At 36.0% G+C, this 16,457-nt stretch overlaps 1 protein-coding gene across 4 annotated transcripts in view; it reads left to right on the top strand.

The window, feature by feature from the left end:
• Positions 1-16,457, top strand: part of Nubpl (NUBP iron-sulfur cluster assembly factor, mitochondrial) — a 217,367-nt gene that overhangs the window by 106,782 nt on the left and 94,128 nt on the right. For all 4 annotated transcript variants that reach the window (XM_090345207.1, XM_090345206.1, XM_090345204.1 and 1 more), the window contains exon 7: positions 8,182-8,275. In XM_090345207.1, coding sequence (XP_090201333.1) covers positions 8,182-8,275 — 94 coding nt within the window. The remainder of the gene's footprint in view (positions 1-8,181; positions 8,276-16,457) is intronic.

Here is a 16,457-nt window from a genome sequence, read left to right as displayed (position 1 = left end):
ATAAAAGTTAATACCTGAGGCTAACTACAGGAGCAGCACCAAGCCATGAGTGGCAGAATGTTCAACATTTAAGAGCTACGTGGTGCTTAACTATGTTATTTGTGTTTTCTAGAAAGATCAGTCTCTTTCTTTACCCTCCTCCCTCCCTTCTTCCTTTCCTTCCATCTCTATTTCTGCTTCAGCCTTGTGTTGGGTGCTTGAGAGTATTCTCACTCTTTGCCCTATTCTTCAAAGTTTGTTTTTTCCTCCAAGTATGTGTTCACAAGACCTTCCCACTGTTATCTATCTGGAAAAGTAGCTACTGCCATGCAACTCTGATATTCTATCTCCTGGAGAAGCTAGTGATCACTGGATGCTTCTAGCCTAACTTCTCAGAATTGCTCCCCACCCCAATTAGTTCCTATATAGAAAAAGGGCATGGTAGAGCCCTATCATGATCCACTTATTTTTCTTCTAATTTATGGCATAGCTTATACATCAAATTTTGACCAACATTCTGTTATGTGTATTTACATGACTAGAGATGGAAATAGACCAGAGAAAGTTGGTATATATATATCTGTCATAGTTCCTTTTTGGTTGCTATGGGGAAAGATTTGAGAAAACAGCTGAAAGAAAGAAGACTATTTTGACCTAGTTTTTCAGACAAATGTGTCCTTGATTAGGTGGCCTCACGAGGTACTTCGTATGGCAGAACATCATGGCCCACAGCATGTACAAAGAGGAAAGAGAGATACAGATAGGTCTGCTGGTGAGAACAGCACCTTTCCCCCCTTGCTCTTGTGAAAGACAGCACTTAGCCTCACCAGAAATCATCTGCTTATCTGTCAGCTACTTGACTGTAAGTCAGCAAAGGACCCCAGGTTCCGAGATTACCTCCTCATCTGCTGAGGTCACTTTCTGAATCACCTATGAACAATGAGAGGTTCCCTAGGCTGTGAGATTACTTCTCTATCTGCTGTGGTCACACCTCCCTGCCTTTCCTTGTATAATCCCTCACAATCACAAGTTCCTTCTCTTTTTCTCTTCTGTCTTCGCATGCCTCCATCTTGTACAAGGCTGGAGGGCCCTTCCTTCAAATGTTCTGAAAACGCCCAAACTAGCACCACCCACTTTAACACATGAGTCCTTATAGGTTATTCATAGCCAAATTATAACAATGTCCTAATGGTGTATAGAACTTTGCATAATTCTTGTTTGAAAAGGATGTAATAGTTTGGGGGTTTTTTTTGGAGTAGGGTGGGGAAGGGTATTGGTCAGCCTGAGCTCTCTCCTGAGATTTTTTGTTCAAGGTTAGTACTCTACCACTTAGAACCACACTGCCCCTTTGATTTTCTGGTGGTTAGTTGGAGATAAGAGTCTTATGGACCTGGCTGGCTTTGAACTGTGATCCTCCTGAATAACAAGCATGAGACTAGCTCCTGGCTTAAGGATGTAATCATTCTTAGATGAGCAATATGACTTTTTCAGTTTTACTAATAGGAAATGGAGGTAACTTTCACCAAAATTATAGGTGATCTACTAATTGGTTTATCTTCATTCTATTCTCCTTTCACTGGGTCAGGGACTTCAGAGATCTTATTCATTCTGTATCTTCAATATTTAGTTCAGTACTTGGCAAATGTTAACCTTGGTATTAATGTCTGAACTATGGCTAAACACCATAATGGTTATCGTCCATACCCAGTTGTTCTTTGTTTTTACTTTAAGCTTGTATGGTATAGTGTTTCTTGTTATATTAGAAAATTTGAAGGTACCAGATACCTATTAATACATCCATTTGCTCACCAGATACAAAATTAATATGAGCAAGTTTAAATATTATGGACAATATACTTACCTGCTCATTTAATGAACTTTTAATGAGATGTACAAAATTTGTCCATTGTCTTTTTTCTTTGCAATTTTGCCATCATAGGTTTCTCAGGTGCCTTTGAGGTAGTTCTAAGGTAATTACATAATTTTGTAAGCTGCAAAATAGTGAAGTTGTTGATATAGGAATTAGGTCCTTTTGTGTTTATTTTTCTCATGATCCTCAAGCCCTATTTTCCTCCATGTCTTATTATCTTCCCCTCATCTCCTATACCTGCATTTCTTAATCTTCCGCAGAATCTTCTCTGTTAAAATACTTATATATAACTACTGCATCAGTTAATTCTCACTAGAATAGTACTTACTATAAATTATTATTATTTCTTAAGCTTTGCAGGTGGCATATCTCCTTAACAAGCACAAGGTATTAGTCACCAACGTGCAGGAGTTTAACTGATATATTCAAACAAAAGATATTTTAGCAACATTTTCGTCTATGCTTTTATTGATCCAAAATTGTTATTTAGCTGTATCCAAAATGACAAAGAATTTAGCTTCTGTTTGTTGTCTGAGAGTATATCTGTCATGAGTGTTTATAACAAGATGCTTTGTGTTTGTTGGAAAGTAATGTCAGACTTTTCAATTTCCAGGGTTTGTGATTGAATCCCTCCCTGCTCCCCACCTAGGCAAGGATTGGGTGCTCTTGTCAACAACTTCTGCATATATCTCTTTTATAAATCATAACATTCTGTGTTAGTATAATCCTTGAATTCCTTCATGAGGTTAGAATGAGATAATTTAGAATGCAAATCAGTAAACTATAGTTAAACATAAATTTAAATCTTGTTTCTTTGAAAAATCAGGTGCATTTTAATCAATTAATTTTATTTTGTTGTTTGAGAATAAAACTACCTTCATTCCATTTCCCTTTAAGCAGTTTATCACAAATAATTTCCTGTTTTAATAAACAGATCACTATCATCTTTTGAAAAAAAAAGAAATCAGAAAGAAACTTATTAATTACCTAAATGAAAATGCTTTTATTTCATAGATGGGAAATCTGAAGTCCAGAAGGTCCGTTAACTATCCTATGGTCACATAGCTAATTGGTCAGAAAGTTTATTAGAAGTTAGATTTGTCATTTTCTCAGGCAAAAATTCTTTCTGATGAATACATTCTTAAATTCCTGTTTGTCCACTATAGTCATGCTCTTGATTTTTACCAAACTTCTCCTCAATGCTAATTTTTTTCAGATCATATCTGAGTTAGAATTTAAAATCCAAAAGCTTTAGTGTAAACACTTGTTTTTAAAATTTAACTACATATGGAGCTAGGATTTCTCACAGTTTATTTTACTTGACAGACTTTAGGTCTTAAATTATAAAAATGAAATTTACTGACCCAGTTTTAAGAATATTCAAAAACTAGGCCAGGAGTTTGGCCTAGTGATAGAGTGCTTGCCTAGCATGCATGAAGACCCAGGTTCAATTCCTCGGTACCTCATACATAGAAAAAAAAGCTGGAAGTGGCGCTGTGGCTCATGTGGCAGAGTGCTAGCCTTGAGAAAGCCCAAGGACAGTGCTCAGATCCTGAGTACAAGCCCCAGGACTGGCAAAAAAAAAAAAAAAGAATATTCAAAACTATTGGAATTTTGAAAAATCTTTTTATAAATTATTTATCTTTAATATTTATAGCTTATTTACTTTTATTTAAATGACTAACCCTCATAATTTTCTTGTATAAATGGTTGTTTCTGTGATATGTATCGATTTAGACCAAACCCTGCATTTAAAATTGTCATATTACTGAAAGCTAAAAAATATTCTTCAGTATCACAAAGTCAGACTATTTATACCTAGCAGCTTCATACTAGAACCATTTCTTTATAATATAAAAGATTCTTGGTGGGTACGGTGGCTCACACCTGTAATCCTAGCTACCCCGAAGGCTGAGATCTGAGGATCGTGGTTCAAAGCCAGCTCAGGCACTAAAAAATGTGAGACTCTTATCTCTAATTAATCACTAGAAAATGGGAAGTGGGGCTGTGACTTTAGGGGCAGTGCTGAAGAGCTGAAGAACTCAGGGACAGCACCCAGGCCCAGAGTTCAAGCCCCATGGCCCACCAAAAAAGGATTCTTAAAGAGAAAATACTGACAAACCATTAATACAGGGGGGGGGTGCAGAAACAGAGAAAAACAAAAAATAAGAATAGAAAATGAATAATTCTTCTATTTCTAATTTATGGTCTGTAAATTAAGCACTTTTTGCCCTTGAAGGCATGCATTTTTGCTAGCAGAACTTTGTAGAGGTTTAGAAAATAGTGAGCTCTATCTCAGTTCCATCACTCACCAACAGCATAACCTTGGGAACCTTGCATATTTATATAAAGTTTCTAGTTTTGGCTTTGTACAAGGGTTCCCATGAATACTAGTTAACTTTCATACTAATCTATTACTCATAGGTCTACTCCATTATTTTATCCCTGGTCACGAGCACCATCCTGCCAAAAGGATGGTAGGACAGCAGTAGGCAGGTAGCTACAGCTAAAAATAAACTTGGATGCCACAGCTCTTTCAATTTTCTCTACCCTGCAGTATGTTGGATAGACTAGCCTCCTGCAGTAATAGTGGCCCTCAAGAACTCTACTTCTTTCAAGACCAGATAAACCCTAGAGATGGCTGTGGGAATGCCTAGTGGGAGTCTGGAAACAAGCTTCTGCAATAGCTTTAATCCTGCCCTTGATGACTGAATTTTCCCAGATACATATATTATTCTTCATGATTTTATGCACAATACAGTTTTGTAATTTTCCATGTTAGACTGAAATGTGACTAAATATAATTTATAAGGTGCCCCAGCTTAAGTAAATCTAAAAAAAAATTACTCCTGAAAAATTTCTGGAATTTTAAACCTTTTCAGATATAGAAAGGTTCTTTGTTAAAAATAACTTTTTTTTTTGTAATTTCTTTCTTCCTTTCCTTCCTTCTATCCTTCATTTTTTCTGTTATCTTTTCTTTCTGCCAATTCTGGGGCTTGAACTCAGGATCTGAACATTGTCCCTGAGCTTTTGGTTTTTATAATACTAATACTCTTAACACTTGAGCCACAGCTCCACTCTGCCTTTTTGGTGGTTAATTGGAGATACAAGTCTCATGCCTTTTCCTGCCCAGGCTGGTTTTGAATCATGATCCTCAGATCTCAGCCAGTGCCCAGCTAGGTAATTAAAAGTAAAAATATCTTGATTTTTAAGGTTGGTAATATTTGGCCTTGTTGGTAACAGTCCTATCCCTCACTGACATCCATTTCCTTAGGTTATGACACCTGGACATATACATACTTGGCCTACAGCAGAACTTCAAGAACATAGTATTTTCCTATATATAACTGACATTCTATTGTTCTTGTGGTATTGTCACTATTTTGTATGCCAAGTTTTTACAATTTCAGTTGAATATCCAAGAGATGACCTACTTTGAGTATTATTTCAGAACATAGGCCCTGAGTTACCCAAGATGGCTCCGTGCATTAACATTTAGATAATATGTCCTCTAATTGCTGAATTGATTCTGTCTCTTGAGTCATCAGGGCCACCCTTCTTGGTCCGTTTGCCAGGAAGACAACAAAGAAAATTGAAAGCGATGATAAAGGCAAAGAAGGGGAATAAAGTATTTTCTTTCTCAGGCAGCATATCGTCTACTCTTCAGTGTGTGATGATTTTGAGAGATTTATCCAAGTGATTTTTCTTCCTCTCCCATTTCTTCTTATTTTACTTTTTTTTCTTTACTATATGCCTATTCTTCTTTTACTCTCATTTCTAGGATTTGAACTTAGGGTTTCATGCTTACTAGATTAGCATTCTACTACTTGAGCCATCCTCTAGCATTTTTGCTTTAGTGTTTCAGATAGAGTCTCAGTTTTTTTCTCCGGGCTGGCCTTGAACCACATCCCTCCTATTTATACATCCTGAATAATGGAGACTGCCAACAAGAACCACCAATCCCAGATTTTTGTTGTTGTTGTTGTTTGTTTGTTTTCTTTTTGTTTCTTTTGTTTTTTGTGTTTTCTGTTGTTATTGCTTTGTTTTGTTTTGTCAGTCCTGAGGCTTGAACTGAGGTCCTGAGCACTTTCCTTGGGCTTTCTCAAGGCTTGGGCACTACTTGTCTTGAGGTGAGGTATTCCATTCTCTGCCTCCTGAGTAGACAGGATTACAGATGTATACATATGGCTTTCTCTCCCTCTTGTCTTCTCTCTCTCCCTCTCTCTCCCTCTCTCTCTCTCTCTCTCTCTCTCTCTCTCTCTCTCTCTCTCTCTCTCTCTCTCTCTCTCTCTCTCTCTCTCTCTCTCTCTCTCTCCTGTTCCTTCTCTCTCTTTCTCACCCACCCTCCCTCCCTCTCTTCCCCTGACCCCCCCCCTCCTTTCTTTCTTTTCAGAGGTGGGGCTTGAATTCAGGGCCTCTATCACACAGCTCTTTATGCTCAATGCTAGGGTTCTACCATTTTGAATCACACTCTACTTCTGGTTTTCTTGTGGCTAATTGGAGATAAGAGTTTCACAGACTTTTGTCCCCAGGCTAGCTTTGAACCCTGATCCTCAGATCTCAGCCTCCTGAGTAGCTAGAATTACAGGCATGAGCCATCACTGCTCAGTCCCTCATTTTCTTTTTTTTTTTCTTTTTTTTTTTTTTGCCAGTCCTGGGCTTGAGCTCAGGGCCTGAGCACTGTCCTTGGGTTTTCTCAAGGTTAGAGCTCTACCACTTGAGCCTCAGCACCACTCCCGGCTTTTTTCTATGTATGTGGTACCGAGGAATCGAACCGGGTCTTCATGCATGCTAGGCAAGCACTCTACCACTAGGCCAAACTCCTGGCCCCCTCATTTTCTTATATAAAAGAAGTCATATGAAAATAGATTGAAAAACTCATTTGGAGCAAACAAGCATATAATTTAGGGATGGATACATACCAGTATTGCAACTTGAATAATATAGTCTGCTCTTATAACTGAGTAAACTTGGTAGAATAAAGATAAGATTTTATTTTCTTTTATCATTTCTAGTATGCAATCAACTAAGACAGAAATAGTTTTGTTGTGCAGCTCTTTACTGATTTTATATTTAAATAAGTTCTCCTTTGTAGGAATTTTCTTCTTGCAACGTAATATAAAATGGCTTGATTTTATAAATAAGCCACTGGGCAGAGCAAAAGCCATATTCAGACTTAAAGAAAAACTTTTTATGTTCCACATTAGATTTTTATTTTATGTAAAAGCTGCTTTATATAGCCAAAGGTTTAATTTTGGCTCTAAAATAACATTGGAAGTGCTAACATTAGTCATACAATCATTCAATGGTGGTTGATTAAACACTGGTTAGATATTACCAAAGAGTCTGGATGTGTTGAGTATATACAGAAATAGATAGAAATGTTCTCCTCTGCTAGGGAGTATATATTAAAATTGGAGAGATGGCTACATTTAAAACTCACTGTGGAGTCAGGTGACAGTTGCTCTTAGAAATTCTAGCTCTCAGGAAGCTAAGATCTGAGGATTGCAGTTCAAAACCAGTCTGAGCAGGAAAGTCTGTGAGACTCTAATCTCTAATCACCAAAAATCAAGAAGTATAGCTGTGGCTCAAGTGGTTGAGTGCTAGCTTGAACAAAAAAGCCCAGGCCCTAAATTCTAGCCCCAGGGCAGTCATCAAAAACCAAAAAGAAAAAGAAAACCCAAAACTATGAATGCCTATAGCCAGAAGATCCAAACCTTAGAAATTAGGTTAAGTCAGAAGTCCTGGTAACTTGGTAATCTGCCTATAACTTTGACCGTGTGACTGATACCTGGTTAAAATACTTTTTTATACAAATTTTATTTGTACATTGTCTATTGAAGGAATAAAATGACCAAGTCTGGTCAATTTATAAAGAATTAAAGCAGATTTAAGGAAACAGAAAATTCTTCCATCCTCCTGGATTATAAAGATTAACATCATGGGAATAGCAATACTGCCCAAAGCTATCTACAAATTCAATGCAATATCCATCAAAATCCCAAACACTGTACCCAGTGAAAATAAAAGAAGACCATTGTGAATAGTTTCACCATTAGTGTGTGCCTAGTCATACATACCCACAGGGAATAATCATCTGGAAATTTAAGTTTATCTTTCAAACATCTGCACAATAGAGGCATTGATTAGTATTCATCTGCTCATGTTTTTCACAATTCTCTGTAAAACCCCTGGTATATAGGGATGACTCAACAGAAGACTATTGTTTTAGATCTGCTATTTATATATTCCCTATTCATTACTCACTAAAAAATTTATTTTAGCAGTGACTTATTTAACAGTGATATTATTTTTGTCATCTTGGTTTTTAGGTAGATTGGGGTAAGCTGGACTATTTAGTAGTTGACATGCCACCTGGAACAGGAGATGTACAGTTATCAGTTTCACAGAATATTCCCATTTCAGGTAAATCTTAAAATTTTTAAATAATATAAGGCTTTTTGTTCATGTTATTGTTGTTATTCAGGGAAACAGACATCTTGGCAAGCAAACATTTCTGTCTCAAAAAAATAACTTATAGAGTTGACATCATGATAGTGTCTTCTTCAGTCAATCCCAGCATTCAAAAAGCCAGTGTGAATTTGGAGCCAGCCGAGCCTACACAGAAAGACACTGTTCTAAAAACAAACAAACAAACAAAGTGGAAAGATTTTATTAGAGATCAGAAGCATATATTACATTTTTCAGACTATCAGAATGAGTTTATTTACAAGGGTACTTTGACAAGATGATGACATAAATCTATGTTCTAGAAAAGCAGTAGCACTTAGGTATATTTAAGTAGAATATGGCTGTTGGGTTGACTGTCATCTAGCATTTACAGCATTGGTATGTGACAGGCAACAAATGGACATATATTGAGTTTACTAGATAAAAGTACATATTAGAAAATGTTTTTTGGTAAATACAATTCTGGTAAAATTTTATAATCTGCTACTTTTCAAATGTTAAGATCAACAGCAATAAAGAAAATAGCTTATATCAAATACACAATGCTATCTAAGCTATTTTGCTTATTGTATAGTATTTAATGTAGTAGTAGATACTAGGTTTTTGTGCTTATGTTGTAGAATTTAAATATTAGTAGTTACCCTTAGGTTGAATCCAGTTCTAAAGACTCTTAGATTTCACTGCAGAAATATACATATCATCTCTTTTTTATATATGCATATACATGTATATACACACAGATTAGCAAGAAAATGAAGAAAAATGTAAATATCTTTGCAAATCAATTGTTTTTTGGTTGTCCAAGTGATATCATTTAATTATCAAAAATGTTTTGTTAAGAAATAAATGTTATTTGGTAGGCCCAATAGTCTCCCTCATTTGTCATAATCAGTAGAAACCTTGGGCTCTCCTAGCAGAGATTTATAATAGAACAAAATCTTGAGACATTAGGCCAAATAGTACTACACCAAATGTAAGGAACTCCAGGATAAGGAAACAAAAGCCATATAATGAGTGACTTCTGTCCTTAATGTACTATGTTATCTCTCATCTCTTTTGCTGTCCCTTGGTTATCTCATATTGTTACAGTATTTCACTTTGTTATCTGATATATTGGATATATGCGTATTTGGTTATTTGAAATTGGATAGGGAAGTTGGGGAAACAAGATGAGGGGTGGGGGTGGAGGGGAAACGGGGACCATGTCATGAGAAAGGGTATCAATGTTTGTGAAGTTATGCACCTTCTACCTGGTGAATATAATTAAACCCTTCTATTAATCACAATAAAAATTATTTATTAAAGAAAAAGAATGTTTGGTTGGGCCAGGAGGATGCTGTGATTGTCTTTATATATAAGCTTGTTAAAATGTGTTGTGCAAGACTTAGTTCTTGAGGTTTGATTATATGCATCCCACTGTTAGTTCACAAGTAACATAGCTAAGAAGATAACAGTATAGAGCCAAATCCTAGATTTAAGGGAAATAGCACATTCTTGATTTGTTGGCCTGACTGAATTAAAGTTTTCATCAATTTATATAATTTGAAACAGCCTGTCAGAATCATGTTGCCCCTTCACACATAACTCAATTGTCTGTTCTCTAATTAGTAGATGAGTTTTCCTTTCCTTTATTAACATAGACGTTAGAATTTTTAAGATAGTGTATGCTATATTTTTTATGTACAGTGTCCTATAAATGAGGGAAGTTCTTTAGTTTCCCATTCGGGGACCCTGCATTGATACACAGTCATCCTTACTTACACTCCTTCTTCTTCAGTCAGTGTGTACCCAAGTCCTTCATAACCATCAAAAGCTATCTTTTCATATGCCCAATCCCTCATATGCCACTTGGGAAATTCACATTGCATTTTACTTGGGCCAATTTCCTGTGCTTCTGATGTTCTTCAGTCTAATCCTGCATGCCCATGTTGTTCTCTGCCACATGGCAGAAAATGGCTACTCTCTGGAATGGCTACTCTATTTTCTTTACCTTTGTATTTCGTACAGTGCCAAACTCACTGCTTCTCTTCAACTACTTGGGAAACAAACTCCAGGAATGAATGTTTATCAATGTGTCTGTATTTTCCTTTCAGGCCAGGCTTTAAGCTGTTAAAATGTAAGGATCCCTTTTCCTATTTATTCTAGTATCTCCTGAAGTATCTTGGGCAGTTGCTTTTATAATTAATATTGACTGAATAAATGAAAAAGCTAGACTTACTAGTTATCACTATGTATGGGGAAAAAATTCTGCCTTTTTATCTCTGTTACCATTCTGCCAGCTCATTCTTATGATCCCTCATCCTGACTTTTATCCAAATGTCCTTTCTAAGTTAAAGGAAGCATTTTTTAAATTAAAAAATTTAGGAAGCGTTTTTTAAAATATGCATTTTATTTCCTCTCTGAGAAAAAAATAAATAAAATACTTTTCATTTTGTTTGAATGAAATACTTTTCCTTTATTTATACTGTCTTTAATTGTGCTAAATATATCTTAGTGATTAGTTGACACCTTAGTAGTCCTGTTTATTTAATGACGATAATAGTGATGGAGTGAGGGGCTTGTTTTTAAGTTACATACTGTCTTGTATTCAGTTTCTAGTGAGAATCATAGTATTTACTGTTCCCTTGTAAGATAAGAAGTTTTCTTCTTTGCAGTATGTTTCTCACGGTGTTGACTACCTTTCCAATTCTATGGAATTCCTGCCTACCTCCCAGATTTATAAAGATCATATAATAAGATAAAGGAAAAGCTCCATCTAAATAAATATAATATATTTACAGAAAATACTTGGGCATTTAAAAAGACCCTTTTTTGGTGCAGGGAGGTTAAAATGAATATGAAGTGCCTTTGAAAAGGGCTACTGGCACTGTTCAGAAATGATTGGATCATCTAAACTCATGATCGATAATCCATTGCTGAGTTTATAGGTGAATGGAATATTAGGAGGTAAGGTCTAATTTGAGAAGTAAGTCACTGGAGGTGTGCTTTTAAAGGGCATATCTTGTTCCAGACCCTTCCTCTCTATTATTTCTGGCCAACATGAAGGAGCACTGTTGTTCTTTGTGGTCTTGGCACCATATTTTCCAACCTCAACACAGCCTGTAGACAACAGGGTCAAGTAACTATGAAATGAAACCTCTAGAACTGTGAGCCAAAATAATCTTTACTCCTTTAGGTTGTTCTTCTCAAGTATTTTGTCACAGCAATGAAAAGCGTACTGATATAGTGCACTGGTAGAATTTTATGAATTAGAAAGAACCTTTTTAAAATCATCTTTATATTTCTCCAAGCCATGTTGAGAATAAAATTGCTTTATTATCCAGAGAGACAGTCCTTTGGAAAATTTATAGAGACAAACCTATGTATACCAAAAATCCTCTTTTTGAGGATGTTTTGCTCCTTTTTGTTTCAGAGTGTCAACATTAGCATTTTAAAATGGAGAAGTTCGGGGCTGGGAGTTTGGCCTAGTGGTAGAGTGCTTGCCTAGCATGCACGAAGACCTGGGTTCGATTCCTTGGTACCACATACTTTAAAAAAAAAAAAAGCCAGAAGTGGTGCTGAGGCTCAAGTGGTAGAGATCTAGCCTTGAGAAAAATCCAAGGACAGTGCTCAGGCCCTGAGCTTAAGCCAGGACTGGCAAAAAAATAAAAAATAAAAAAATAAAAATAAAATGGAGAAGTTCATTGTAAGAAGACTTTTCAAAGAGAAAAATCATGTTCTTATTTGTGTTAAGAGTGTTGTATAGCTGGGGACTGGTGGCTTATACCTTTAATCCTAGCTACTCAGGAGGCTTAGAGTTAAGGATTGTGGTTCAAAGCCAGCCAAGGCAGGAAAGGCTATAAGATTCTTAACTCTAATGGATTACCAGAAAATGTGAAGTTGACCTGTGCTTCAAGTGGCAGAGCAAATAAAGCAAATAAAGAGGGGGTGGGTATGTAGCAACTACAAAGATAAATACATTAGCATCAGTATTAGTGGCTAATGATTTAAGTTTGAATTCACATCCACTACCAAATAATTATATACTAAAACTATGCACCCAAACCATATCTTAGTAGTTGTAGTACTAGTTGGAGGGAAAAAAATAGGATAAAGGACAGGAACTAACACATCCTAGTCTTCAAGATACTCTTTTCCTGCTGAACTGGCCAAGAGTAGAAAGCAAAATTATTATTTCTGGCTTTTTTTTTTTTTTTTGCCAGTCCTGTTCTTGTGCTTAGGGCACTGTCCTTGAGCTTTTTCAAGGCTACCATACCACCACTTGAGCCACAGCACCACTTCTGCCTTTTTTTTTTTCCTGTGCATGTGTTACTGAGAAATTGAATTGGGGCTTCATGCATGCTAAGCAAGCACTCTTACCACTAGGCTACTCTCCTGGCCCTATTTTTTTTCGGGGGGGGGGGTAAATATAGTTTTCTAGTCTTTGGCTTACTTGAGTTAGGTAGATTCTAGGGTTGACTTCTATTTGGGGAGGGTGTGTGTGTGAGAGAGAGGTTGACTTGAGTTTGGAGTATGTGTGTGTGTGTGTGTGTGTGAGAGAGAGAGAGAGAGAGAGAGAGAGAGAGAGAGAGAGAGAGAGAGAGAGAGAGAGAGAGAGAGAGAGAGAGAGAGAGAGAGAATGCTGGTACTGGGGCTTGAATTTTTGAGCTGGATGCTGTCCCTGAGCTGTTTTGCTCACGATTAGTGCTCTAGTACTTGTGCTACCGCTCCACTTCTGGCTTTTTATGGTTTATTTGAGATAAGAATCTCTCAGACTTTTCCTGCTTGGGCTGATTTTGAATTGTGATCCTCAGAGCTCTGCCTTCTGAGTAGCTAAGATTACTGGCTTGAGCTACTAGCACCTGGCTTGGAGAGTTTTGTTTCTTTGATTTTTAAATATATACTGTTAGGAACTATTTACCACTTAATTGCTTTTTAAAAATAGAAGAGAATATTTCTTTGAGAGATTTTTAGAATTTTTCTTTAAAACTTTAAAATTGTATGCCCTGATCTAATATTTAGATTCTAAACTACCTAATTATCACCTAAAATATTTTTACTTCCTTTGCTTTATGTGAGACCTTTGAATGACTATCTGGAGACTTAAATTGATTCCATTCCTCCTCTTCTCCCGCCCCTGCCCCTGCCCTAGTATTGGGGCTTGAATTTAGGGCTTCATGCTTTCACTTGACCTTTTTACTCAAGACTGAAGTATTCCTCCATTTTTATTCTCTTGCTAATTAATTGGAGATAGAGTTTTGTAAACTTTTTGTCCAGGCTGGCTTCGAACTGAGATTCTCAGATCTTAGCCTTCTGAGTAGTTAGGCTATAGGTGTGGGCTGCCATGGCGAATTTCAAAAAATGTCTATCTGCAGAGATGTGGGCAACATTAAGCAGACAGACAAAAGATGGTGAAATATTCAGAGACTAGTAACTGCAGGATGTTATTACTGCCATTACAACTGAAAAATGCAAGAGAGTAAACAGTTAGTGGAACCTAAAGATTGCTTAAGGCGTGGAAAAGTGCCTCCTGCTCAAAGGAACCACTTCCATAAGGCAGGAAGAAGTAGTCTGTGAAGGGAAGCAGTACATTGCCCTCTTTCTCCTTCCAGGCTTTCTCATGCATGTATTTCAAGTGGTAGATTCTTTGGGAGGCAGAGATCAGGGAAACTCACTGATACAGTCTAAAGAGGTCAGCTACCTGGGCATTGACCCAGACTGAGAGGGTTAGAAGATATACCTGGGAAGATATGAGAGGGAAGGAGTTAGAAGGGCAGCAAGTAGAATAACAAGCACAGTTTCTCTTCATAGCCATCACTTCATTGCGAAGATATGACTTAATAGAGGAACTACAAAGCAAGAGGATTTCTGTCCTCTAAAAGTTTGCAAGCTGAAATAGACACCAATAATACAGTCAGATTAATGAAAATCAGTACTATCACAAGGCAAAAATACACTAGCATTGAACTTGTGAACAGGATGTTTATATTGTCAACATTTAGCCATGTCAAGTCAATGTATTTTTTTTTATAGTAGGGAGAAATGTATGTTACTGACTTTTTTTTTTTTTTTTAATGTGGGTTATGGGGCTTGAACTCAGCCTAGGCGCTGTCCCTGAGCTCTTCAGCTCAAGGCTACCGCCCTACCCATGAGCTAAGCCCCACTTCCCATTTTCTGGAGGTTAATTAGAGATAAAAGTCTCAGGTCCTTTTGTGCCCAGGCTGGGTTTGAATCTTGATCCTCAGATCTCAGCCTCCAGAATGTGAGCCACCATGCCTCGCCGTGACTTTTGTTTTGATAGGAGAAAAAAAACCTCAATTACTTTTTAGACATGTTTTATATGTCTAAAGCTCAGTGAATAATATAATGGCCAACATGTAATCAGATTCTATAAATTTGAATAAAGATTGATGAAGAAGTTAAGCTTTTAGAAATTGTTCTTGTAAGAGGTGGGAATCAACATGTTTTCCTCTTCTGTCTTTTTAGCAGAAATGACTAAATAAATAAATAAAACTTTAAAAACTAGGCAGTCCTAGCATAGGTATAATTCCTATTTGGATTTCCTATCTCCTATTTAAGGTAAAGCTGCTGTGCATGGCAAAGTAGTCAGCTAGTTAATATGTGAAGTATCTATGGGCTCAAGAAAAGTTTTACTAAAGGTCAGTGTTATGTTAATGAGGTGATGCCTTTATCTATGACCCTTCCTGTTGGAACCCTGTAGATACAAGAAAGCCAGAGGCCATTCTATCATCTCATTTAAATGAGATTGGTAGGACTTTAAGTTGAGCTAGTTTAATATTTTAGCCATTACTTAAAACAAAGAGAATGTCTTGTTTGTAAAAGAAGTTAGTAAGTCTGTACCACAGCAATTAAACTTATACTTATTTGCCAGAAATGTTTGAGAAGAGCTGTATATGTTTTATCTGTCATGTTAGCAGGATTAATCAATGTTCAATGGATTAATTAGTTTTCCCTTTATGATAATATTCATTTTTGGCTTATTTTTTGTGATATGAAAGCCTACTTGGAATTGGGGGATTAGAAATTTGTTGCTGTTGTGTTTAATAAGTGAATGATTACTTGGAATAGTTCCTTGGTTATTGAGTATTTACTCTTCCAAAGCAAAAATGAACATGGTGATTTTACTTAGGCAAGCCAAATAAAATCTTTAGTTTTCAAAAATACTTTCCTTTCTTAATGTTTTTCAGATTTACAGTAATAATTTGAGATCTCTAATACCAGTCTTTTTGAAAATCATTGAAAACTCAAAGAAAATTAGTTTTCTACTTTGAATTCAAGTGCTGTGCTTTCTCCATAATTTTATGATTTATAATAACCTCAATCCATAAAACTAACAATGAATTTGCACATTAAAGTGAATTATTTAAGTTACAGCTTTTCTCAGGTGTCATGGATATTAAATCTTCATTTATGTTTTTAATTTTTGGAACTGAATGTTAAGTGAAACAGTTAATTTTGGGTAGAGTTAAAACTAATGGCTACTTAGCAAGTTATATAATACATACTACTAAGTGCTTTATTTTGGATTATAAAACTTCTTTCCCAAAATATTTTTTTGGGTTATTAGCCATATGAACCAAGTATTAAAGACTAGGAACTATATCCTATGGCTTTATCTTTTAGGGATTTTTACTTCAGTCATTAAGTTTGGAAGTGATTTTTTAATTAAATATGATATTTTTGGATAGTGAGCAGTAGTATTTCCAAATACATTCTCTAGGGTTCTTGTATTTAGCTGAACATGTATTTCAAGTAGAAAGTTTTCAGTTATCAGTTTAAGAAAATTGTCTGAAAAAATAAGACAAAAGTGTCCAGATTTTGAAAACATACCCAGATGATTCTTACGTACTCAGCTTTCAGAATCACTTGTCTAAACCAATCATCTATTGTTGAAATTTCTACAAGTTGGTCATTATTTGAATAAGCACTTTCTAACATAGTTCATTAGTTTTTTATTGTTGCTATTTATTTGTTTAAGGGCTTCTTTGACTTTCCTTGATGACATTCTAGACAGCTAATGCCTTAAAAGTGATAGTAATAACCAATGTGTATAATGTTCACAGTGAATCTGCTTTTAAATCAATTTAACATTCAGCCTAAGCTGAATTGTCTAAAACATGCTTATGTTTTGTTACTA

The sequence above is a fragment of the Megascapheus bottae genome, chromosome 14 (assembly GCF_031878675.1).
Source record: "Megascapheus bottae isolate mThoBot1 chromosome 14, mThoBot2.hap1, whole genome shotgun sequence".
In the NCBI taxonomy this organism is placed as follows: Eukaryota; Metazoa; Chordata; class Mammalia; order Rodentia; family Geomyidae; genus Megascapheus; species Megascapheus bottae.
This window is presented reverse-complemented; position numbering and strand designations above follow the sequence as displayed.